At 39.0% G+C, this 26,487-nt stretch overlaps 1 protein-coding gene across 1 annotated transcript in view; it reads left to right on the top strand.

The window, feature by feature from the left end:
• MICU2 (mitochondrial calcium uptake 2) overlaps window positions 1–26,487 on the top strand; it is a 136,459-nt gene that overhangs the window by 74,273 nt on the left and 35,699 nt on the right. Inside the window, exons 2-4 of the mRNA XM_066175867.1 lie at window positions 452–599; window positions 25,101–25,132; window positions 25,245–25,320. Of these exons, the coding sequence (XP_066031964.1) occupies window positions 452–599; window positions 25,101–25,132; window positions 25,245–25,320 (256 nt within the window). The remainder of the gene's footprint in view (window positions 1–451; window positions 600–25,100; window positions 25,133–25,244; window positions 25,321–26,487) is intronic.

The following is a 26,487-nucleotide window of genomic DNA, read 5'->3' as shown; positions in this document are numbered from 1 at the left end:
TGCATGGATAGACAGCACATTCAGCCTTTGCTGAGCCCGCCACTAACCTGGAGAAATACTATTTACTGTTTGATGGGTTTAGGTTTTTTGTTGAGTTAGCAATCTGAATTTGACTCAGCAAGAGCCCAACAAGTGGCAGAGCTGGCAAACAAGGCGCTGCAGGACCACATAGCCAAGAGCAGGGGAGTGGGAAGCAGGAGCAGCCTTTGGTGATGTCCAGCCAGTACTTTGGCTCACCGGTGTTGTTAAAGCATGCTCTCAGTAAGCCAAAAAATACTTGGACTATCATATGAGCATGTCATTCTTTAAGACTGTGCCATAGAACTTTAATTGCTGGTAGCTTTTTGTTGTGGCTACCCACAAAATACTGAGTTTGATCGAGATTGGATATAGGATCTTTTCTAATGACATCTTTCATCTACAAATCTGGTGGACCTTTTTTCTTTTCCAGAAGGAAGATGTCATTCATGCAGATGTGGATGAAAGGCTGTGTCTTCGAAAGCACCGCTTCATGCATTTTGCATCATTGGAATATGAAGGAGAATATTACATGACACCAAGAGATTTCTTGTTCTCAGTAATGTTTGATCAAGTTGAACGTAAGTTGTTTTCTTGTCCTTGTATTTGTGAAGGAAAAGAAACTTGCTGGTCCCCTTAGAGATGTCATTTGCAAACCACTGGGATAAGATTCTTTATGTTACATAAATCAGCAGAAGCCAATTTTTAAATGTTGCCCATATGGATTCTTACAGACACTGCTACCCTTTACACAAGTGAAGTGAGGCTGGTGATTTAGAAACTGGTGACTTGCTGATGACATCTCTGCATAATTTACATGTCTGATCAGTGTGTAGTTCCTCAATTGCTTACATGCCACAGAAAATAGAATGAGGGTATTGTAATAATGTTCATACCAGTCCTGGTCCTGTTATCTTCTATCCACTTCACCAGTGAGTAATTCTGTGACACCTTTTTTCTTAGAGGAAGCAGTGATGGGAGTGAGTTGATAACAGAGCCCAGAGTTCTGTTCTACATTTTTGGTTTTAAATCTTCTTTGATTTTTACATAATCTAGTTAAGAACAAACCAAAATCACAAGTGTCTTTTCAAGAAGTGTGCTATCTGAGGAGAAGATAGGAACAGCACACAAATAAAAAGTGCATAGGTTGTTGCCTTTTCCTGCAGGTTTTCTGGCTTCATTAATTCTACCCCATTCCTTAAGCTTCTTTTGTCTTAGTATCTTCTTCTGTTATTTCAATGATACAGTATTTTTTTTAATGATATATGCTTTTTTCCTCAGAAAAATTGGGTTTTGCAATTTTCCCAAGGTTTTTTGTTTGTTTGTTTGTTTTGGGGTTTTTTTGTTTGTTTTTGATTGGTTGGTTGGTTGGTTGGTTGGGTTTTTTTGCTTTTGAAAGGTTAAGTTTTCCAGTTTCCAGAGAGGATTGTCACTTAGAAGACAAATACTCTGTTACTTCATCTGCTGAGGGAAAGAGGCAGAAATCCCAACTTTCGTAGTTGTTTGCTGCAATCTGCACATGCTGACCAGGAGAGCATGCTGTCTAGCAAAAGCCATTCAAAGGCTGGGATGCCCTGCCCACCTACCAGCAAATGCTGTAGTGACTTGGGAGTATTGAAATGCAAAACCAGAAGGAAATTCAAGGTGCTCTGGAAGGGTTTGAGAGACAGGGAGGAAGAAGGAGGCCAGAATACACTTTGATTCAAGCCTGTCAAACCGAGGGCAGAGTGCAGTTTAAAAGAGCTGCAAGTGTTCCAAGAATAGGACACAAGTATCTGTAATAAAAAAAAGTTTTCCGGTATCTGCCAAAAATCTATAGGTGATAAGGATACATTAAATCACTGCTGACACAGAGCTTCTAATATTTCACAGAATATAAATCCTTAGAAGGACTTTATGACCTTGAAAGTCATGGAGATTTTTAAAATACTATTTTTTAATGTATGGGTGTTAGACTTTGTTCCCCTTCAAAACTTAAGTCATTAAGTTAAAAACCTAAAGGGGAAGTTATTTTGAGTTTTTCAGCCTGAAGGACAGTGAATACAGAAACTTTTAGTTTTGAAGGTGTGGTTTTCAGACAGTTGTCTCTGAAGACAAGGTTAGACAAGTAAATGTTTTTCAGTCCTAGCCATTCATACATATTAATTGGTTACTCCAAGTATAACAGTACACATGCTGATTTTTAATGAAGTGGTATGTAGTGATGTTTGTTTGTAATGCAGGCAAGTTAATTTCAGTTGTTTTGCTAATATGAGTAGGAAATAGCATTAAACAGAAACTAATAAATAATGACAAGAAAAAAAACTTTGCCCTTATGCATATTTAGCATTTCAAATTGAGGTCAGGCTTGCAGCAGTAGCATCATAAATAGAAAAATGTTGACACTTGAATTTAATGTTCCTAAATATTTTTTTAACTGTCTTTGGTATGGATTCTTTGGCCAGTAGCATAAACACAGTGGTAAGCAATTCTCTTGATTTCTCTTGCTTGGAATTTTACATTTTTTTGTGGCTGCAAGCAGACACAGAATTTGATAGCAGAGAAATATGGCACTTGAAGTATTTTAAAGGCAGTAGTTTTATTCATTGTGTTTAGAAGAGTTTCATACGAGGAAAATAAACAGACCTATCTCAAGTGTCTGTCCTGGTATATTCAGAGTAGGTCAAGATAGTGAACTTAATAGCAAAGCAGCAATTATTTTGGCAGCTTTCCACTTATATAATGAAATAATTCTCTTTCATCCTGAACAGTGCCTTTAGAAAGGAAAAGGTATGACACCACTTATCTTAGAAAGCCCTTCACTTACTGCATATTTAGATGCAATTTTAACGTGTGATCTTGCATACAAGTGGCGAGTCTTACAATGCTGAACTTCAAGCTGTAATGATTTGGTTATTCTCTACCTATTCTTGGTTAATTGCCAGTAAGTGAAAAACCCAAACCTCTCAGCAAAATCTGAAGCACCCTGGCAGTAACAATCCATCTTCATAAATATTTGCTTGGTGTTTTCCAGTTGGATGCTGTTTATAGTAATATGGAAGACTTAGGGCTGTTCTGAAGTTTTGGTTTTGCTGTACTTTTTACAGAGAATATGCAGAAACATGTGACCATCCTCATGAGCAGTTTAGTTGTGTACATCTAGAAATATTGCTGACATTGATCTGTCCCTATGCAGAGATAAACACTCCCACAAAGAAAAAGGCAAGCGAAAAGAGGGATGAGAAACACTTATGAATTGAAAATAGGAGACTTTTGCCAGCCAGCCTTAGGGTTGTTTGTTCATGGGTTTTTTGCTCATGGGTGGGTTGTGACTGGAGAATTACTTCGAAATCTCCTGTTAGTTTTTGAGCATAGTCAAATTTAGTAGGAAGTAAATGTGGTATTGTGTAAACCAGACGAGTTGTTGGTGATAGCATTAAAAAATACCAAAGTATTTTAGCTATGTGCAGATTGTCAAGTGAATTCCTGTACACAGGTGGGTGGAATTTATTACTGAAGCAAAAATCTTAGGTGTGCCCTTTGACAAGGTTGCAAAAGATGCAATAAATTATGATTTATTATGGAACAGTTTAGCAGATAAGAAAACAGATGAACTGCACTGCAAATATATCAGCTGTCATCCAGCCTAAAGTGATCTTGAACCCTGCCTGGTGGACCTTAGTTCACTACCTCTGGTCATTGGTTTCCTGGTGCTTGGGTTTCTCTGTTACTCATTTTCTTTAAAGTAGGCAAAAGTTGTGAAATATTTGCATTCCTGTTAATTAAATCACACCTTCAAAGTTATTTACTGTCAGGGTGATAATGAAGAAAAATATTTACAGTATTGCCAAGTAAGGAAAATGAGCTGATAACAAATGCAGAGTTTCCTGACAGACTTTTTGTTCTACATATTGACAAAGAAAAAAAGCTCTATAAAGGAATAAAGACACCGTCCAAAAAAATTTGCTTGCTTTTGGAGGCAGTGCTTCACACCAAGTTACTCTGTAAATATGTGCCTAGTTCTATTGCTGTTGGTAATTTTATGAAAGGAAGCAGCCACCTCTTTATAAACAGTGGTGAACAGTAAATGAGATGTGGCAGTGTGGCACAGCATTTGTGCCAGTGCAAAACTAATATGACAGCATTTTTTTTTACCAGTTAGTAGAACTAAATTTATTACACTAAATGCACATTGGGGATTTTGGATTCATGGCTATATGCCATGTAATCTTGTGTTAAAACTATGTTACCACAGGGATGTATGGCAAACCATTGCAAAACCAGCCAAGTTTTGGGTAATCTGTGGGATGTGCATGTAAATCATCATACCTGATGCAGTGATAGTTTTGTGATAAATTGTTCTCTGTTACTGTTCTTATTGTGATGTAAAAATACTTAACAATGTCTAGTAATATCTAATACAGATAATACAAACTGTTGCATCAGAAATTCTAGCACTTTTCAGACCACAGGTATGGGCAGGATAAAATTCTGCTGATTTACGCTGAATTTTCATTGCAATGCAGGGGCATTTTCGAGAGACCCTTTATGTAAAATTTGTGTCTAAAACAGTTGTGCACACTTAGGCTCATATTGCAGATTAGAAACTAATGCTGTGTTAGAGCTCCATGGAATTGCCATCTCTGATGTGCTCTTGAAGAACATATAAAAAAAATGTCTATTAATTTTTGAAAAGGATTGCAAGAGTCCTTCAGTAAATTAAGATTTTGCAATGCATTGAATCTGAACTGTGCTTATGTTCATTTTTTTTTCTGGGGAAGATTATTCTGTTTCTCTTCCAGGTAGAAGACAAACGTCATTACCTTGACTGGTAACAGTTGACACTTGCCTAATAAAGATCTTGATTCTTCTGTACCTACTCAGTCCAGATTTAAGGTGTTGTGGCATCTTCATTCATTCAGTTGTGGTAAAAGAGATTTTCCTATGTTCTACAGTACCAGGGTACCGGAGGCAATATTTCCATGGCGGAGACCTACCTGTCAGTGAGGATTAGTGTGTTGTAAGTTTCCTTGGAGAAGTTGTTCAAGTTGGTTAAGCTTTTTGTGGGAACACAGTTGGCACAAAGTTGTGGTTTGTTTGCAGGCTTGATATGATGTGTTGCTTCCTGTCACAGCATCAGCCTGGTCATGGCTGTGAGGGGATCTGAGGAGAGGACACGGTGCAAGGCTGTGGTGGCTAAAAAATTGAGTTCTCTATTGTCATTAGTTGAGGTCAGTGATGGTGCAGTCAGTGGTGTTGGGAGAGCCAAGACGGACCAGTCAGTAGATGAGCACTTCAGAATGAGCTGAGTCAGTCTTTTTATTTTTGGGTCTTGAGTTTTTTGCCTTTGGCGGGAGTTCAGGTGCCTATACTTCAGTGTCTTCATTTTGACCTGAATTTCATACACTGTAACTAATCAGACTGATGTGAGTCATACGTCAGTGTCAGATCTAAAATCTAGGATTCAGAGTCAAAGAATAAGATTGAAACTCGTCTAACTGGAGAAGCTTCATATGGGAAGTGGGGATTGAAGTGTTGTATGGGGAGCCATTGATACAGCTGGGAACTGAATGCTGTCAAATTTCTAATGTGTTAACAAAGAAATTGTTTTCTCTCTATCTCTGCATTTAGTGGTTTTTTAGTGCAGATATATCATTGTTGCTCAAATCCTCCAAACACAGTAGAGAACTCTGCAAGCTGGGTATGCATGACAAAAATGACCCCTTGCCCGGTGCTAAAGTGAAGATAAATCAAAAGAAGTAACATGATGGTTTAAGATCATTAGATTAATCTCTTCTGAATTTTAGAAAATGAAACAAAATCAGCCATTTCTAGCCAATGCTTCTTAGTCATCATTGTTTACTCATTTCTTAAAGTGGGGTTGTGAGTAAAGGAAAATACTGTTCCTGTTAAGGAACGGAAATCAAAAGCTGAGATAAACATTGATTGCTGAAAATGTCTTCTATTGTGGATTTTTCATCCTCAGATATCCTTCATCACCCAAAAAGCATTAGGAAATCCTACCACAACCCTGTCAAAGTCTTCAAAGTAACTTACTTTCCCTTAAGCATCCAAGTAGAATATTAAAATTGGTGTTGCACATAAATAATGTTGTGCCTCAGCCAATTGTTGGTTATTAAATAAGCTAAATAAGGGAGTTTTTTGTTTTTTCTTTTGTCCTCATCGATTAGATGTTCACTCTGATAACTAACATACATAGGCTGTGTGTTTATCTAAAAGCTAATTTGACCATAAATAGTTCTTTGTTTAGAAATATGGCACAAATTCCTAAGGTCATGATAATGTGTATTTATGTTTGGACATGTGTTTTGTTGTGAACTCAAAATAAACAGTAGTGGACTTTCATAATGGTTGCATCACAAGGTACTACTCAACAGAATCAAAGATGGGATTCTTGAGGAGAAATGCAGTGTTCCCTCCTGCAGATTCAAATCTGCTCTGCTGGTCAGGCTTCTTTTTTTGGTGTATTAACCGCTGGCCTCTGCACCAACTTATTTGTTTGCTCCCATTTTTCAGAAAAATATTGTATTTGGTTGAGAGTCCGAAAAACAGCTGAAGGGGAGCAGAGCTGAGAGCAGTGGTGTTAGGTGAGTGCTGCCTTCCGGCACTGTAGCCCTGCAGATGCAGCAGCAAGGAAGTGTGCACGGTCAGATGGGAGAGCAGGAGGAAAGGGAACCATGGAACATAATCAGTTACAAAGGAGCATGTTTTAGCCTATCATTGCACAGGGAAAATACATCTTTTTGTTCCCTTCAGTTCTATTTCCATGCCTTCAGCCATGTTTTCAATCCTTACATTTATGCTGACATTGTATTAATTACATTTGTATGTTTGCAGGTATGTCTGTGTGAGGCAACAGTAAGGTTATACTGAGCTCGTGTCTCTGTTGTGATTGATTCCTATTTTTTCCCTTTGTGGCATTGATGACTGGCTGAAGAGTGATGCAGATTGAGAGTTCTTATCTCAATTGACTGCAGTGCTTACTGGTTAGGTAAAAACTTGAGCAAGATTTTTTGAAAATACATTACTAGCTATTTAGCTTTCTGAGAAACAGTTCAATGAGAAGATAAATTACAGCTTCTCAATGAATGAAAACAATTTTTAAAAAATCAGCACAAAAATAGTACCAATAATAAAAGTGATCAGGCTTCAGCAGAGTTGTGAGCAAGAGGCAAGTGGTCTCAATGCACATCTTGAAGGATTTGGTTATTTAAAGTGTGAAAGTTATTGGCTATTTAATGGCATTTGAATGGAAAACAGATTCCCTGAAACAAATGAAAATACATTGTGCGCGTACAGAATACTTGTAGTGCAAGTAATGGAAAGATCTGGTTATTAATAACAGGAGTCTGCTTGTTGTATAAACATTGTCTGCCTTAGAATTTCAGAAGTCTTGCAACAGTTTCTGCTTTAGTCAAGTATTCCAGTTTTGTGACATGCTAATGTGATATTTAAAATACCTATCAGAGAAGTCACTTTTTTTATAGATATGGGCACATTTCAAGAGCTCATACAATCATTCTTGGTCTCTGAATATTTTTCCTATCTTTAAAGACTTTTTTTTTTTTTTTTTTTTAGAATACCACACACTGCTTCAACTACTTTTATAGCATACTGTCAACATACCACAGAAAATATCTCTGTGATTTGTTCTCCCACAGGTTCTGAATACTTTTTGACAGATTACTTCAGTTTTTTGTTTTTTAATAATTCAGTGGAACTTAATCAGTTCTGAAACATCCTGCTTAATTGACAATTAAGTCTTAACAGATGTAGTGTGAAAATCAGATTCATTGAATTTTTTCACTCTTAAGTGTGTTTTAATTTCTTGCAAAGTATGTCCTCAACACTGACAGGTATTGGTTTATACCTAAGAAGTACAATCTGGTTTTAAAATTCCTTGGCTTGCATTCAGTTACTTAAGAACTGATGAGGATCTGCAGACCACTGGTGGATGATGGCAGGTGCCAGGAGTTCAGGTCAGGCTCCTGCCAAAATCTAGCATGCATTCTAGCCTCATATTTTCAGTTGTTTGTAACTCTTTTGGTACTGGTGATTCCGTGCTTTTCCTGAAGCCAGTGCTGAATTTTTATTGTATTAGTCATATGATTTATCCTTTTTTGAGGAGCCTTGATAGAGATTGCTGCTTTTTTCCCCTGCTTATTCTCATAAGAAGTGTTACATTAGGAGGTTTTTTTTTTAATGCATAGGGTAGAACCACAGAGCATCAATCACTTTGCTTCTAGGCAGTAGCAGCAGGCATGGTGTGCAGCCTGCCTTGGTAGGTGAGAGGAGCTATCCTTACTTGCCAAACAGCTGGCATTTCCAGGGGCACCTTTGGCAAGTTCCATTGCTCCCTGTTTGGAAAACACTGGCACTGATTCCTTAAGGGAGAAACTGGCCAGGTTATGCTCTGTTTTTCACTCCCCAGCCTTGCACCTGCAGTGGGTTATAGCACCGATTGTGCTCAGTAGCCTTCCTCATCTGCTGTGAAACAAAAGCAAATACTGAGTTCGAAGACTTTTTCCATGTGTAAAACACACAGGTTCCTCTTGTTAGAGCCACCTGCTTATATGGCAGTGCCCTCCCTTGGGTTACCAGCTTTGTTACTGCAGAGGAGAATGTAGGCAAGAGACAGTTCTTAGTAGTCCAATCAATCATCCAGTGTTTTCCAGTCCCTCTGAGAGCTCAGGTTCTCACACCATCATCCAGATTGCTGGCAAGCACCTGGTCATTCTGCTGGCTACAGTTTTTAAAAATATTTTTCCTCTCAGACCTGGAAAAACCTGAAGGTGAAAGGATTTTACAGACACAGCTAACAAAAAACCACTATATTTTTTAAACAAATCCTGCCTTGGTTGTTACCAGACAAAAAGTAGCTCAGCGTTATTAGTAGGTCCAAATCCATCCTACCTGGGCATTCTTGGTTTTTCTAGCAGCTTTTTTCAGCAGATCAGTATACATAAAATGCCAGTGTCTAGGGACTTTGTTCGCCAAGAGCTGCAATCATACTTGGCTTAATAAAAATTTTAAAATGGGCTCCTTGCATGGAATTTAAATAGAAGACATGGCCAAGACAGCCACCTTTTGATGTTACTCAGTTTATTCCAGTTGTCTTTCAGGACTGATGTTTGAAGTCTTCAGAATGATGCAGCTCATCTCCCAGGCGCCAGCCTTCTTTTCAAGTCTTGAATGCATGTCCTTTGTGCCAATGCCTCCGATACTTCTGGAGCTGCCGAGACAGTGAAATCTCGCTGCTGCATCGGTGTTGGCCAGCGTGTAGTAACTCACGTATCCCACTAGAGAACCTGCCAGTTCCAGAAAGCAGAGGACTTTTCTCCTTTTCTGTTCCTCTACAAATATTTGGGGTTCTTTTTCATTTTTGTTTCTAATGGGGAAGGGATATGCACCCACACCCCGACAATAGCATTTATTTCTTTTCTGTGGATTTATTGGTGACACAGAATGTGAGAGCTTCCTTCTGTTTCATTGTCAGTTTCTTGGGAGAAACTATAAAATCTAATGCTCAAAAATTTCATCTGCTTCCCTGGCTTTCTTTGAATTGGCTAAGGAGAAGCATTTTTTGCCAGGTATATGGTGGTAAAGGCAGTCTCTATTGCTGTAAAAGTGAGACAGTATTTTAAACCAGTATGGTCATTTTAAAAGTACATTGGGCAACATAAATTACTCTACACTTCCACTAGAAGAAAGCGTCCATTGTTTGCTTTTCATTTGTACCAACTGTGAGAATTATAAGAAGCCCATTTAAAATTTGATTGACTTGTCGTTTCAATCTCTTTCCTCTGCAGCTAAAGTAAGTGCTCATTTCAAGAAGACAGTTGTTTTTCTTTATGTCCAGTATTTCTGTAAGGAGGAGAAAGGATATCTGCTTAGTCAAACCACTGTAAGAACACTCATATTTATTGCCACTGCTCATCTAAATTAACATGTAATATCTCATAATGTGTTTTTATGGATTTGTATCCTCTATTAGGGGAATACTTCATGGCGTAGTACTTGTCTTTAACATTTCATAGCTAAGTGTTTCAAAATTTATCATATGTGTTCTATAAGTCAACTCCTATTTCAGCAGTTGAAAAATAAAACAAACCTAAAATATAGACTTCATACAATTTTTCATACTCAATTTTAAATCATTTTTAACCACTGGTTATATTGAAAAACGGTGACACAATATCTCTGTTGCTTAAACACTCTGCTGAAATCCACCCTAAAATAGTCAGTGTCTGAATAAACCCTCTTGATCTTATGCTAACATTTCCCATTTCCTAAAATAATGGATTTCCTTCTTTTGAACCTTAGCTCTGTGATGCTTTATAGATAATAAGGCTACCACTCAGCATTGGTCCTGTTAGGTTAGCAAACCTGAGTTTATTTTTATCTCCTCTGTCTGGGTGAGGCCATCCATTCCACAGCTTCATGTAGGTATCTTTATTCCATGCTTTTCTGAGTCTGATTTATCTGTGTAAAGCCAGCATCGTTCCCTGCCTCACAGCACAATCCACTAGCAATCACTGTGGTCTAAGGGTTGGAACAAGGATGGAAGTCAGGAACTTCTTAAATTAAGACTGTTGCTGAAATTTCTGAATGTCAGACTGCAGCTTTAGTTAAGGAGAAAAACGGTTCAAAGCAATGCTCACTTAAGCAAAATGCTGGAATGTGTGTAGCCTGTGCTCCACTCACAGTCACTGCGTGCAGAACAGGACCTAAGGTGCTTTGGTCCTCATTTGTACTCCATGTGTCTGCCAAGCTGAGAATACTGGGGTAGAGCAAATTATTTTCTGCATCCTTAGGTGTGGAAATTTTTGGCATAATCATTGTATTGTGATTAGAACAGAAAAAGAGAGATCTGGCCAAGAACATCCTCTTTAGGAGATCATGTGCTTAGGAAGCTTGATGCCCCCAGGTTTTCCTTTCCCTTTGCTCAGAGAAAAGAAAAAAATGTTCATTTTTTCAGTCCACAGTTGCTCTTGGAGGAGAAATTAGTTTTGTCAGAGAAGCTGAGAATGGCAGAAAGGAGACAACACAAGGATAATTGGAAGTGGTGGACACAGAAGCCCAGTATACTGAAGGCTGCCGCAAGTTAAATGAGACATGAGTGGGAATTTTGATGTAAAGTGTACTTCTGCATTTGGATTTGCCTTCTTAATTATATTTACTGAATAAGTATTTATGTTCTATTTCTGTCTTGACCTATTACAATGTTTCCTCTGGTGCTTAATATGATCAGAATTCTTAAAAAAATCTGACTGTAAAATCAAAGCCAGGGTAAAGCCAAATGTGTTTCAGAGGTTTGCTTCATCAGATTATTTGAATTTGGGGGGGAGAAAAGTTTTTTCTGAGGAAATCAGAAAATTCTCGAAAAGAACAACTTATTTTTTGAAAGAAACTTGTGATCTTCTTCGTCCAGTTTTTTTTCTTTCTGACAATTTTTTTTCTTTATCATGTGAGGAGTTTGAAGTCAAAGGGTCAAGTGGTGGCTTATCTTTTCTTCTCTTATTCAGTCTGCAAAGTTCATTATTCAGTGTAGAGGAGGTGCTCTAGTTGGTGCACAAGACTTTTTGTTTCTACTACTGTAGAAAGATGATGAACATCACGTTAATAATTTTTGAACATACTATTAGCAGCATTAATTTTTTTCTAAGTTGCAAATTGACCAAGCTCTTTTGTCCAGTGCAGTAAGGTATGATTAACACCTGTTTTTAAGCTCTTGTATGATTTCTCTTAACTTCAGTTCTTTCCAGTCTTAGGGGAGTTCTCAGTCTTTTCATAATCCTACTCCTCTTTCCATTACCATCTTGTCTGCTAAATAAAGGCAATGTTTCAAATTAGTTTCATGTAACTGTCTTCACTCTGCTGTTTTGAGAGACTAATAAAACCTAACAAAATCTCTTCACTGAGCTTTTTGCATGGCAAAAATAGGTTAAACATTTCATAGCTTAAAAAACAGGAGCATCCTGTTATCATTTACATAGCCTTGGAGCCCCTGCTGTAGGAAAGCTTTCCAAACATCTGTTAATTGCTATGTGGCAGATGTTAATGATGTATAAACAAGTCAGACTCAGCAGGGGCCGTTACTGGTTTTCTTAGAGCTTCTCTGTGTGCTAGTAACAGAATGAGCTAATCTGAGAAGTGGAAAGAAACTCCAGGCTAATTTAAAGATAAAGGTGAGAGTGATGTGGACCAACTGAAGGAAAGCAAGTCAGCCACTGAAAGGAACTCCAATTAAACAAGAGAAGGAAGAAGGAAAGAAAAAATAGAGATTGCAGTAATGCTGGAACCTGGAGAGCTATGGAAATAGTGAAGTAGGTCGGTGTAGGATCAGTAAATGCTCAAAGCAGTAGACAGTGTCTCCTTATGAAAATTCCTAAACATGCTTATTAGCATGTCTTAATCTTTCCATAACAGCAGTTGGAAGAAGTTATGTCATCACTGGGGTGTCATCTGCAGTAAAATGGCCTTTCTAAAATTTTCATGTGAGGTTGCATTTCAGAGCCTTATAAAGGAAAAGGTTCCTTCTGGAAATTCTGCAATGACAATATTATCTAAATTCAGCTCCAAATAGCAATTCTCTTTATCGCTATCATCCTTGTCATCCCCAGGAATCTAAAACATCTGAAGTGCTACAATACTGCGCCTATGCCAAAAGTCTCTTCCCTTAAAATAGCAGTTTTATTATTTTCTGGTTTTTTCCTCTCCTTCCTTAAGCTGTTTCATGAACATTAGTGGGGATTAGTTGCAATTATTAAGCTTTTGCTAAAAAAGAAAAAAGGTTCTGCTAGAGTAGGCATCCAATTATTCAGTTTATCCTTTTAATAAAACTAATTGCAAAATGGACGTGTTTCTTTGGTTAGTGTTTATGAACCATTATCTTCCAATGGATGATGTCAGCAGGATTTGGGAATGTGATGAATAGATGGATAATATCATCAGTTACAAAAATACAAGGTTTTTGGTGTAAAACTGTGGACTAGTAGGAAGTGGATCCAAAACAACCTTGTGTGCTTTCTTTTGCTTATATTTGTCATATCTTTTAGAAGTTTCTCTAACTGACATTCAACACAGATGGTAAATAATTTACGAAAGCCTTTCCAAATTTTTAGTTAAGAGAATTATTTCATCCCCTTTTTGTCCTCTAATACAAATACATTTGTTTCTTCAAGAAAAGTCTGCTGCAGAGGTGAATAGGAGGTGTAACTAGCCCAGTCACCCCATGCAGTAATTGAACACCATCTAGTGGGTGTTCACTTAATCCTTTCATTCCTAAACAGAATCCATATTGGTTATAATTTACAAAGTAATTGTTCTCTAAACTCAAAAGCAACACCCTCAGACAGCGTTTCACTGTAAATTGCATGTTCATGAATGGGGCTTTTGTTCTGGAAGAGAAGCATAATAAGGGTTTGAATTTTTGGTGTTTATTGTGCTCTGGACAGTAAGACAAAATGTCCCAGGCCTTGAGCTTAAACACATTTCACATTAATGAAATTACCAATATAGAATTGTTTCCTTTCAGTAAAATGCCCAATTCACTGTTAAATCCAGTGCTTAGTACTCTCAAGCCTCAACAAATAAGGCAAAAATGCTATATTGTAGGTTGTCAGTGAGAATTGAAGCCAGACTACAGCCTTCAACTGTGTAAGAGTGCTGTTGCCCTTAGTATAAGCAAGGGGGCAGAAGCCAAAAGCTGCATGTGAAACCTACCAACTATTGCATGTGTTTGGTGTTAGTGTATGTTACAAATGCACATAAATGAAATTCTTTTGAGAAAGATTGGTCTGTATTAAGCTGTATTAGACTGTATTAATTTAGAGAGATGGTCTTGTATTTATACCCCTTCTAGAAACGAATGTCTGCAAGCATATGCTAAATCCAACTGGACATGGTTTTGGGCAACAGATCCTGGCTGACCTTGCTTTGAGGTTTTTCCTGTTGTCATCATGAGAAGATAAGGACATTCTAGTTAGTACAATAACCTCCCGAGCTCCATTCCAACTTCACCTATTCTGTGAGTTAGGTAATTTCCCTTAACCATGGGGAAACCCCACTTCATGGGTTTTCCCACAAGCTTCTCAGAAACTCCTGAGACCACCTTTCACAATCACCAAAAAAGTGCTGTTTGTGATATATTCCCTAGACTGTTACCACTGGGAAGGAAATAAGAAAGTTAAGATGTTCTAAACCATGTGTTCTGTGGAGGATGTAGGGCAGCCCTGAAGGTCTCAATTACTAGACATTTGATGGAAAGACAAGACACTAGGAGAATGAAACATGGTTACCACCATCATTAGAATAGTACAGCAGTAGAAATCAGACATCCTGCTGTTGAGATTTCCAGATTTTACAATAACAGTACAGAAAAACATTAGCCACCTCTTTTTCTCTTTTTTCTTTTTTTTTCTTCTAAAGGTCTGACAAGGGAGTGCTATAATATGATGAATGACAGTTTCCCAAACTGATATTTCTAGTAAAATTCCATTTTACTTTTCCAACCAGCTGTCACCTCTTTGAATATTTTTGGCAATATTTCTAAGACCTTTTACTGCATGTTGCTGTAGTGGAAGTAAATCTTCAAAAAAAATACAAAACATAACAAAGGAGAAAGCATTAATGATGGTGTAAATAATTTTGATATGTGATAGGGTGAAACAGGAAAAGCAGTAAAAAACAGTGAGCTACTACATAAACTGGATCTAAGTAGCTATTTATATTTACAGTACTCTTGAGAACCCATGCAATTTATGTGATATGTCAATGCTCCTGGTTGCTTACCCACTGCAGTAATTTAAATTGCCTAGACACACTGATATGTCAGCTATTTACTGCTTGGACACAGGCATGATAAATGTCCTGTATCTGAAGAGAATTACAGTACCCACTGCATTTTTCATGCTGAGACCATTAATAAATACATTTTTTCACTTAATATTTTCAGTTTTAATTTTAAAATTTTAAATTACTTCAAGACATTAGATTTTTTCTTTCTGTTACACTAGGAATAACAGTATCCTGAAGTTTATGCTTGGATGAATAAGTTTAAGAAGCAAACTATTTCATAAACAAAGGAGGTGAATTAATTTCACCAATTTTTGACCTGCCTGGTGGATGAGGGAAAGGGTATGGATGTTGTCTACCTAGACTTTGGAAAAGCCTTTGACACTTTCCCTCAGCACTGTCCTGGAGAAGCTGGCTGCTCATGGCTTGGGTGGGTGCACTGTTCACTGGGTAGTAAACTGTCTGGATGGCCAAGCCTTGGGTGTGGTAAGGAATAGAGTTACATCCAGCTGGGGGCTGGTCACAAAATGGTGTTCCCCAGGGCTCTGTATTTGGGCCAGCCTCGTTTAATGTCTTTATTGACGATCTGGATGAGTGGATCAAGTGCACTCTCAGTTTGCTGACAACACCAAAAGTGTTGATCTGCTGGAGGGAAGAAAGGCTCTGCAGAGGGATCCGGACATGCTGGGTCAAAGGGCCAGGGCCAATTGTATGAGGTTCAACAAGGCCAAGTGCCAGGTCCTGCACTGGGGTCACAACAACTCTAGGCAGCACTGCAGGCTGGGGGCAGTGGCTGCAAAGCTGCCTGGTGGAAAAGGACCTGAGCGTGCTGGTCGGCAGCAGCTGAACATGATCCAGTGTGTGCCAGGTGGCCAAGAAGGCCGATGGCATCCTGGCCTGGATCAGCCATGGTGTGGCCAGCAGGACCAGGGCAGTGACCATCCCCCTGTACTGGGCACTGCTGAGGCCACACCTCAAATCCTGTGGTCAGTTCTGGGTCCCTCCCTGCAAGAAAGACATTGAGGGGCTGGAGCGTGTCTGGAGAAGGACAACAGAGCTGGGGAAGGGTCTGGAGCACAAGTGCTGTGAGGAGCAGCTGAGGGAGCTGGGGGTGTTTAGCGTGGAGAAAAGGAGGCTCAAGAGGACCTCATGACTCTCTGTAACTGCCTGAAAGGAGGCTGTAGCCAGGTGGGAGTCGGCCTGTTCTCTCAGATAGAAAGTGACATAACCAGAGGAAGTGGCCTCAGGTTGCAACAAGGAAGCAACTAAGGCTGGGTACCAGGGAATAATTCTTCTGCAAATAGGTGGTCAGATATTGTAACGGGCTGCTCAGAAAAGCAGTGAAATCACCATCACTGAAAGTCATCCAAAGACTTGTGGATGTGGCACTTGGGGACATGGTTTACTGGTGGACCTGGCAGTGCTGCATTAACGACTGGACTCAATGATCTTTGAGGTCTTTTCCAACCTTAGTGATTCTATTGTCTTTGGAAGCCAAATCATGGAATCATAGAAACATTAAGGCTAAAAAAGATTTTCAAAATCATCAAATCCAACCGAACCCTGCAGAGTCCACCACTAAACCATGTCCCTAAGCAACACATTCACATGTCTTTTAAGTACCTCCAGGGATGGTGCCTCCACAAATTCCCTGGGCAGCCTGTTCCAATGCTTGATGACTCTTTCAGTAAAAAAAAAGTTTTCCAGTCTAAACCTCTCCTTATGTAACTTGAGGCCATTTTCCAAACTAATTTTAGTATTTATACTATCTTTCAAATGTGTGAACATGTATTTGTGTGCACCTAAACTGATGAGATAATGCGTGAGCCAAGGTCTGTTGGGAGCAATAGGACAAAGTGGTTGACCCACGTGGTTATTTCTGGCATTATTATCTATAATTCTGTCATGTTGGAATATACAGTACATATCAAACAGTAATAAACCATACAGTTACTTCATATAATTTGACACAGTTTGAAATTATTTGCAGATCAGAGCAAAAAGGTAGAAAAGATGGTCCTCTCTCACATGTCCTCTTTTGTCTTATTCCAGGGTTAGTAAGGTAGCTTTATCCTAATGATAAATTCCCGCTCAATGGATTAATTCTTCACCTGGCACCTCAGTTATGTTTGCCAGCAAGACAACCCAATTTGTAATAAGCAATCTCTAATATTCTTGTGCTTAATCTTTAACTGGTTTAGGGTGGGGGGGGGGGGGTTGCGTTTTGTAAGATGCACGTGAAAAGTAACAGTTTGTCATGACAGGGAAGATCTTCAGAATATATATTGTAAAGGAAGTAGGTCAATGAGACAAAAGGAATGGTTGCTACTGTGGTAAAGGGGGTCTTTATACTGGGCACATAAGCTTAAATCACGTTTTGCATAGTGAGATAATAATCAGTTTCTGGCTTTGTTAAAACGTTGACCTTTTTCCTTCATTTTGATTGTGGCATGATTTGCACATATTTTCATTCTGAATCCAAATTAATCTCTGCTTATAATTGAGGCGCAATTTGCTCAAGTAGTGTATGCAGTCAGATTTTGTACTGTGTCATTTCATTGTTGTTATCCTTACCCCCCTTTATTTGTTCTTCTATAATAATCTTCTCCAGCCGTAAAGTAGATTGCAGAACCCTTAGGCCAGGGATCATGACTTCTAACACTGCCTAGGAGAGGAACAGAATTAAACCTCTAGTGCTAGGAGGCTGTTATAATAGTTGACTTTTGTCTAATGTTAGTATCCTAACCTAGCATGTGCTCTGACACTGTAGTATTTAAAAACTAGGTTTTATTAACATAGGAGATGATGCCTTAAAGAGAGTGATGCTACTCAAATTATACCTTCTTTATTTCAGAGTTGGATCAAAGTTCATTAATTGAGTCTTCTTGAAGGCGTAGTCTAGTTTATACTGTTCTCTTTGCTAGATAAGACTGACTACAATCTCAAACATTGTAACAGGAGTTTTTGGGGGTTGTGGCTCTGCTTGCCTGTTTTTTTTGTGGGAAGGTCCATGGTTTTGTGCAGAGTCAGAAAATGCCGCCTATCCCAAAAGTCTGAACTGCATAGTGTTCTCTGTAAGTTGCAGGAATTGTTCTCCACCCTTCCGGTTTCAGAAACATGTATTATGGATACAGCTCTTTCCAGGTAGTCTTAGTTGTCATTTATAAGACTTTATTGCTGCAATTATGCAGCCATTCCATCTCTTGAACTGTAGTAAACTTTGTCCTTGCATCTGATTAAGTTCCTATTAAAACAGAGAATACATGCCCTTAGCACTGCTAACATTGGGCTGCTAGATAGGGGGTTGGAAAAAACAGATTACAGATGTAACAAATACAGAAAACAGTCACAGTGTGAGTTATCTGCTGCATGCAGAAGGACTCACCTGCTCAGCTTACGTATAGAAAACTGAATGTCAGGTCAGAGGAAGTAATTTCTTTAAAAGAAGGAAACAGATAAGTGCAAGACCTGGATTGGACACCTGTCTCAACCTGGAACAAATTGTTCTTTCTCTGTCTGTTTCTCTCCCTTGACTATAAAGGGAGCCTAGGGTCATTAGTCAGGATGAAGTTTGCAGAAAGAGATAAGATCTTTTCTTTGACCAGTCGGTCTAAGTTGGAAAAATTAGACAAGCTTTTGGGCATATGAGCTCTTCTTCAGATCTGAAATAGGAGCAACAGATTTCAAAGTTAATTATAAACCTTTTTCTGTGTATGCCTTCACTATCAACCATCATAGTTACAGCAAAGCACCACAGAGATCACTAACTCAGATTTAGGCACCTGATTTTTAGATATCTAAATGAAGCCAGAGGAACCAAGCATGAGGCGCTTATTTGGGAGTTTGAGGACTTGCATTTCACGTGACACTTTTTTTTTTTCTGGATGTTCCCTCCAGTGCTGAGCTCAGCCTGCCCAGAGGACTGGCAGCCTCTCCTGCTGGGGAAATGCTCAGCTGCAATTGTGCACTCTGCTTGGCTTCTTGCTGCTTGTGTGTTTCACGTGAAGTCTTAGCTAGCTTCAAGTGCTCCATTTGCAGGGCTGCCCTTACAGGCCTGTGAGACTGCTCCAGTTGTTTGGGAGAAGTGACTTTCTGTATCCTATATGTCCTTGCAGTACAAGTGTTGTGGTGAGCTTGGAAGTTTGAACGTATTCTCAGCTTTTCCTTGCCTATCCAATGTTATTAGAAAGAGAGCGGATCTGGAGTGTGTCACTTTCCCTGGGTAATATCTAAGGAGAAGCAGTTGCCCTGCTCTCCTTGCCATCCCCACAGACTCCTGCTACAGTCCCATTGAGGACTGAGCTGTTTGCAAGCACTGTAATGGGCACCACAGCATCTACTTTTATCCTGCTGCTTTTGGTTATTTTGGAACTCTTGGTGACTCTGTGCCAGGATCTCTTTAAGTGGTTTTGAAAAATAGCTTATCTTAATTCTTTTGTCTGTTTCAGTTTCCTTAAAGACTGTGTCATCCATCCTTTGATGTTTCCTCCCTGCATCAGCATCCCACCCTTTTTACCCCGGGCTGCCTGACTCACTGAGAAACCTCCTGGTATTGACTTGCTCTGATGCAACTGCTCTTCTGAAATGGAGATTTGCCAGTGCTGGCCCCATCCCAGCACTCTGTATTTCTTGTTTCCTAAGAGGAGTGATTGCTTTAAATATAGAAGGACAGATGCAAAGCTTGTTTTGTAAAGCATAGCAGAAGCTTCTATTATTGCAAATTGCCTTTTCCACTGGGCATACTTGAATTCAATTCAGGTGGTTCAATTTACTAATTCATGTGATTGAAATGACTTTTATCAATTATCTTTCAATGGAGCAATGCAGTAGTTCAGTAAAAGCTTTCTAGCTGGAGTAGATTCTTAATTCGTTTAAATTGCATGCTCATTTATTATTCAGATATTGGTTTGCCAGGAGGTAGCATAGCAATCTGACCACTTGGTTTGTCATGCTTTCAAAAAGCCTTAAATTTTTGCTATCCTTAATTTATCTCCAATATCACCAGTATTTCAAAAGGAGGCCTTAAAGAACTAATTACTAGCTTGAATTTTTGTCCTTTATTGTGTTCATTAGCAGTAAGTACTTCATAAATGCATAGAAGAGCTTTAAAGAATGAGGATGAATATAAGGTAGGTTAAAAAGGCACACTTTGTTAATATAACATATTTGTCCAGTATCATTAAAATTATCTAAGAGGGCTGAGAATGAAGTACAAGCTATTGAATTTCAAAAGTCTATCTATTTCAGGCTAATTTAAACAGAAATTTAAGCAGCATCTCCCCAAGGAAATCAGCACACACAATTCTTATCTAACCCAACTCGCTGGTGCAGGATTCTCAGAGTTCAGCTTGCATGAAAGCTGGCAGCCAGTTATAAGGAAGAAATACAAATTCTTGTTCCCATGGCAGGCAAGGCTGCAGGGTGGGCTCTGCTGTAAAGGCCACAGTATGAGCTGCGTACAGTGGGTGTGGTTTTTAAAATGCCTGATCCTCAGATTAGGACTGTGCTGAAATCCCACCCAGTTTAAAAGGTTTGTTTCCCTCATCATTTTGCAGAATGAGAGTTTGTTTCAATTGTGAATATACTTAATGCTATTCTCATCCTACTTTTCCATAAAAAACCAAATTGTTTTATAGTACCTCAGTATGACCTAGAACCTGCCAGTATTCAGCAAAGATAGCAATGAATGCCATCCAAAATTAAAAAGGTGGGAGGTCAATTTTTCTATTATTCTTGTTTGTAATTTTGTCTGTTTGAAATGGAGCTAAAAAAAGATTTGGGTCAAACCATCTTAGTGACTTTACTGATAAAAAGGACAGGAGTTTGCTCTTCTAGGAAAAGATGCATATTTTATACTGTTCCCATTTGAATTTCAGGCTGATTAAAAGTGGAAGATTGATTCAAAATTTAATTTAAATTTCCATATTACAAAAATAAAGCAATCTTGCAGACATGTAAAATTATGTTTTCTTGCAAATAGTAGTAACTACTTTTGTTTGTCCTTTGATTATTGTTGTTAGAGTTGTTGATCTTCATGACTTTGCTCATTCTTTGAATCTAAACATCTTTTGTCAGATCTAAGCCATTTCTTAGCTCTATAGGTGTAATAGGGTGTTACTGTGGGTGCAAGTTCAGCCTTGTTTAATTCAGCCCTTTCCTAACTAATCCTTACATTGATGTCAGGTCCATTCTACGTCTTAGTGTAAAAAAATGATAGATGATGGAAACACTTCTATTGTAAGAAACACAAGTGACAAAATACCCAGGTTTGCCGAGGGCAAATTAAGACTGATGGAGCTTCTCTTGGCAGTGTTTTCTTAATTACAGTTGTCAACTAACTTCCTTGGCTAACGGCACAGAACTTGTGTGTTTGTAAGTAGACTCGGTATTCATACAACTTAAAAAGCTCAGATGTCTTTTTGTCCATGAAAAGTGCCTCTGTACCTCATTGTTTCATGGATATGCTGTAGGTGGTGAAAATTAGATTATTGCATCTGTAAAATATGTAGGCACCCTTGAAATCACTCACTGTCCTTTGAGCTAGCATTCCGTCATGGTTGTGGCAGGTCTGTAGGGAAAAAAAAAAAAAGAAAAAAGAAAAGTTGTTCTCATTTATTCAAATTCAAAACAATAAAATTTCCAAGCTTCTTTTTTTCATATCAAAGTAAGATTAACTACTACGAACTGTGTCAATAATTTTCCAAATAAGAATCTATTAAGGTAAAAGAATAAAACTAAAGGAAAATGAACTGTATGGATATTTTACTTATTAGATTAAATAGTCCCTAATAATGATATCTATTGTCTGTAGTCCTAAGAGAGAGACTTAGATCCTCATATATTTGTAGTCATGTGAGGCATGATAGCACCAGTAGTTAATTCGTAGGAAGAAAGAGTCACTTCTTTACTTCAGCGTACAAACTGGTTAACAAAACTGTTCAAACCTTTGCAGTACTTCTTCTGCAGAGAGGTGTTAACCTTCTCATAATTATTTTAGACAAGGTCTTAAAAGACCTGATTCCTCAGAGGGCTGCACATTTGATATTAATAGAGCTTCCCTTGTTGGTGTTTAAAGGGATCTCACTGTTAGGAAGTAAATAAATTGAGAAAATAAGCACTAAGAGCTAAAGTAGCATTCAAGAAGTATGTTTCCTAGTGAAAACAGAGATTTGAGTCTTCACACATGATTTTATACCAATAAAATATAACTGGGTGTAATTCTTAGAAAACATTAAAATAATTGTTGGAGTTTAAGTGACGATATTATTATAAGATTGTATTCTAATATCTTACACAAATCCCAGTATGAAAGATACCACTACTGTCCCTAGTGTCAGGGTGCTTTTTCTAAAAATTTCCTATCCTCCAGTACACATGCCTACTGACACCTGCCCATGTGAGAAGAGCACCGTTAAGAGACTCCATGTGTATTACTTTGCTGTGTTTACTGCTTTGAAAAGTAGAAATCTCTTTGTTGCTCTCTCAATCTGCCCTTTCCCTCCTGCCTTTTTTCCTGTCTTACTGTAGCAGCTGCCTCTCATCCAGTCGCTGCAAGGACCAATTCTGACACACCTGGTGCTGCCTCTCACCACATCCTGGGGTGATTATGACTCTTCTCTCCCTCTTCTGCCACTCAGTAAAGACTTCTTTTCCTCTCCCAGTCCTTTCACCTATGCAAGGGTAGCATGAGCATCTCTGTATCATTGTTACTGTCTTTTCACGTCTGAAAGAGCCAACACGTCAGCATCTTAAATACCTCTGGAGGGTGACTGTGGCTGGATGCAAGAGGGCAGATGTTGATGGTTGCCACAGCGATTTCTGTGAGCTCTGAGCAGTTGCAGTTGTGACTGCTGGCTGGTGAAAAGAGTCCATACATCTACAACAGACTTCCCTTCCCTTTCTCATTTTTAACACGATATAGTAGTTCTCAGTGAAGATATGTTGTTCCCCAAAACCATGTAGCTGAAGAGTTTCAGTGTTGTTGTGCTGAATGCAACACAAAGAAGAGAAACACAGACTCAGTCAAGTGTACAGCCTTGCAAACTTGGCCAACTATTGTCTCAGCTGTAGCTCCCAGTGCTTTCTCCTTACTTTGCATCACTTATCCATGCCTTTGCTGTTCCAGTTCGCAGAGTTCAGCTTGTCTCCCTTCACCATCCTCCTGGATGCTGGCAAAAGGCAACTCCCCAGTACACTGCTGTGGTAGCAGGTGCCAATTCAGATGTGATGTTCTTGGTACCAGGAGAATTAAATGAATGGAGTTGCTGTTAACCAAGTAAGGGTATATGGCTGGCTTCGGTGCAGACAGGAGGTACAAGGAGCATGTACAGTGAAAAACATTGCAGGGTGGTTTTCCCTTTCTTCTTTCAGTTACTGCTTTTTGCAGACCTACATGCAGACCTGACTCATTCCTTTCGGTAAGGCTGGTCTCTAGGTGGGTCTGCCAGGGCCAGAAAAACGGCTGAAGTTGAGTTTCACATCGAAACATGCTGTAGAGAAGCCGTGACATTTCAAAGCTGGGATCTAAATCACTTAATTTGCTAAACAGCCATTCATGAAAATACTCTGCAGCAGGGACTGGTGTTAGATGTAACTGTGGTGTTACATCACACTGCTCAGGACTCAGCTTTACTGGATGTAGCTATTGCTGCTTCTTCCAGTCCGTTATTAGTCTGAATTCTTTTGTCTCAAATGAGGCAATGCAGAGGATTTCATGCATTGTTTTACTTAAAGGGTATCTACCTATGGAGCTTTATATATGTGTGTATATATGGGTGTAGATGTATGTATAGGCATTGCACAAAAATGTATTCATCCACAGTAACAGGTGGTACTGGGCAACACCTGTTGCTGGGGTCACTCAACACTCCAGTATTAAAACCCTAATTTTAGTTGCTTATAACTTTTGTCAAACTTAAACATTTGTGTTGAAATGTTATGTGCCAGGTGTCTGCCTTAGGCTGATTTGGGGGAGGGGATGTGGGGAGAGGAATTTATCAGCAAAACTGTTACTGCTGGTTCAGGGAGCAGAGGCCAGAGGGTACTGGTTTGCCCGTGCTGAAAAACGAGCTATTGCTGGTTGAGATGTTCCAAGCCAAAAAGTTGCCAGTGGAGATCCCTTGCAGCTGGGCGTGTCATTTGCCAGCACTATGGAAATTCGCTATTTTACTGACAAAGCACCTCCGTTTGGCCAAATTATGGGCCTGTGAAAATGCTTGGTAAATCTTTGTTGACAACTGCTCACCAGGCTGCCTCCATCATGTCCATTTCCAGATAGTGGTCTGCTGGTGACCCTTTGGATGCAAAATGCCTGAAGCAGCAAAGTAGCCTTGGAGACTGAGCATGAAGCAAAGCAGGCTGCTGCACTCAGGGCCACCAGTCCACAGAGCACGTCCAAGTGGCTCTGTTTGTGCTTACTCAGTGTGAATAAATCGGAGGGAATGACTGGCTGAGATCCAGAGGAAATGATGATGAAGGAAGAGCGTGATGGGCTGACTGTGGTAAGAGTGAAGGACAGTAGGGTTTGGAGAACTGTATGAGGAGATAGACTGATAGATGCTGTGGAGATAGACTGACAAGGGACATGCATAGCTTCTGCAGATCCATGACCATAGGGTTTCTGTGATCTCTGCCTAACCAGCTGGAATGTTCCACTCTTGATACATTGCAGCTCCTCAAACATGTGATTTACACAGGAACATTACCCATACTGCCAAGTGGCTCCCCTATTTGAGTGTATACACTTGAACCTGCTAAGAAACACTTAGGAGTTTGCATAATTTTCGTCTGATGCTCTTTCAGAAAGCAGAGTTGTTCAATTTACTTCTGTTTAATAGAAGCATCATCATTTTCATTATTTTTTCTTTTTTTTTAAGTATTTCTTAGCTTTCACATACTCGACCTGCACTTCAAGAACTATTATGTGAGCATAGAAATCCCTTTGTAAATACTACAGCTGTCTCTTGCTGTATAGTCTTGCTTTGGAATCTGTGTGACATTTATAGCTCGCAGTATGCAAAGTCATACTAATAAGTTGGTCATCGATATGAAAGTGGGCTGTAGTTTAATCTAGGCTGAGAGAACTTTTGAACAGACTGCTTATATTATTTTTAAATCTTGTCCTTTTTATGATCTTTATGGGAATTCGAAACAAACTGTCTGTTGCAAAATATTCTGTTTCATATTACTTAGCATTTTCCCATAAAAATCTGAAGAAATGCCACAGAACCTGATCAAAGTTCAAAGTCAGTTTGTTATTGAATGATGATGATTTTTTTTTATTATAGGCAAAGCCTCAGCCAAGAAACTGACAAAAAAGGTAAGCAAAATGTTCCTTTCCTTCTTCAAAAGAACTTGCATTCTTTCTGTTACTGAAGTGATTAAGTCTCTTAAAAAACTGGCTTTATATTTTTGTGTTTGTGTCTTTAAAGGAGGTAGATGCTGCATTGCTGTATGTTGCCAAAGCTAAACCAGGACCGACCTTTTTTAGAGAGCTTGGTGATAAAGGTAATGAGCACTTCTGATACTGGAAAATACATCTTTCTTTTCATCTCATTATATGGTATGAATTGAATGTATTTTTAAAGACTTTTCATGGATTTTACTTCATCCCCATCTAGCCAGTAGTTGCCTCCTTGGCAAATCTCTCAGTTATGCAAGAGAGAGTAAAGAGGCTGGGAATTGAAAGCCTTCCGAGGTGCAGGAGGAGACATGAAAGAAACTGAAAAGCCTACTTGGAAGAGAAAAGGGCTAAAGGGATGAGTTGAACACTTTAAGACTTTTTATTAATAACCTGACTGTTCCTCTATGTAAGTTAAATGCATGGAAACTAAAAATAAAAATAAAATTTATACCTAGTTACATTAAGTGTATCCCTGATTCCAAGAGCAGTTGAACTTATTTCTCCCTCCTCAGGAGCTCTGTGACCCTTCACAGCGTTGATGTGCTTTGTTTTCTTTTCACCCAGCATTTGCACTTTACATTGGACTACATAAAGAGAAAACTAAGAGCTGGGATATTGTTAGTGTGACAACAGGGGATTAAAGAACACCAAATAAACATCTCATTAACATAAATTAATTGAAGAGAGAAAACAAACAAGAGGATCAAGAAAATCAAATAGATGAGCAATTAACCATTTCACAGTAACAAAGACCAAAATTCCCAAACTAATGAGAAAGACCGACAGCGCCTATTCACAAACTTTCTGTATTGTACAGTTCAGCCCGGATCCCTTATCCTGTGGATGTTTCTGAAAAATAAAGCTGCTGCTGTTGCACTGCTGCAGTTCCTTGGCAGGCATGAGCCATGCTCTCTCCATGCACAGCAGATCCTCAGACACTGCTGGAAGCTTCTGCCAAGAGAGCAGCCCTCGATCTCAGCCTGCAGTATTTCACCTACCCTTCAGCCTCACAGCCTGCAGTTCATTTCTTGCATCCTTGTGCAGACCTGCAAGGGTCTCCAGCCTTGCTTGTCAGTCTGCTCCTGAAAGCCTCAGCATACCCCAAAAGCCCTGAAACATCTCTGAACAAATTAACAGTTCTTTCCTATCCTAGGAAAGGCTGGGTTTTGTACTTAACAGTCATTCCCTGCCTTTTCCAATCAGCACATGCTTTCCCAGGATTTGGCTTAAAGTATTCTCAGTCATGAATTTTTGGATATTCTCTCTCTTTA

Source organism: Chamaea fasciata, unplaced genomic scaffold, assembly GCF_029207755.1.
Source record: "Chamaea fasciata isolate MVZ Bird 193981 ecotype frontalis unplaced genomic scaffold, bChaFas1.0.hap1 SCAF_2, whole genome shotgun sequence".
NCBI classification, from domain to species: Eukaryota; Metazoa; Chordata; class Aves; order Passeriformes; family Sylviidae; genus Chamaea; species Chamaea fasciata.
This window is presented reverse-complemented; position numbering and strand designations above follow the sequence as displayed.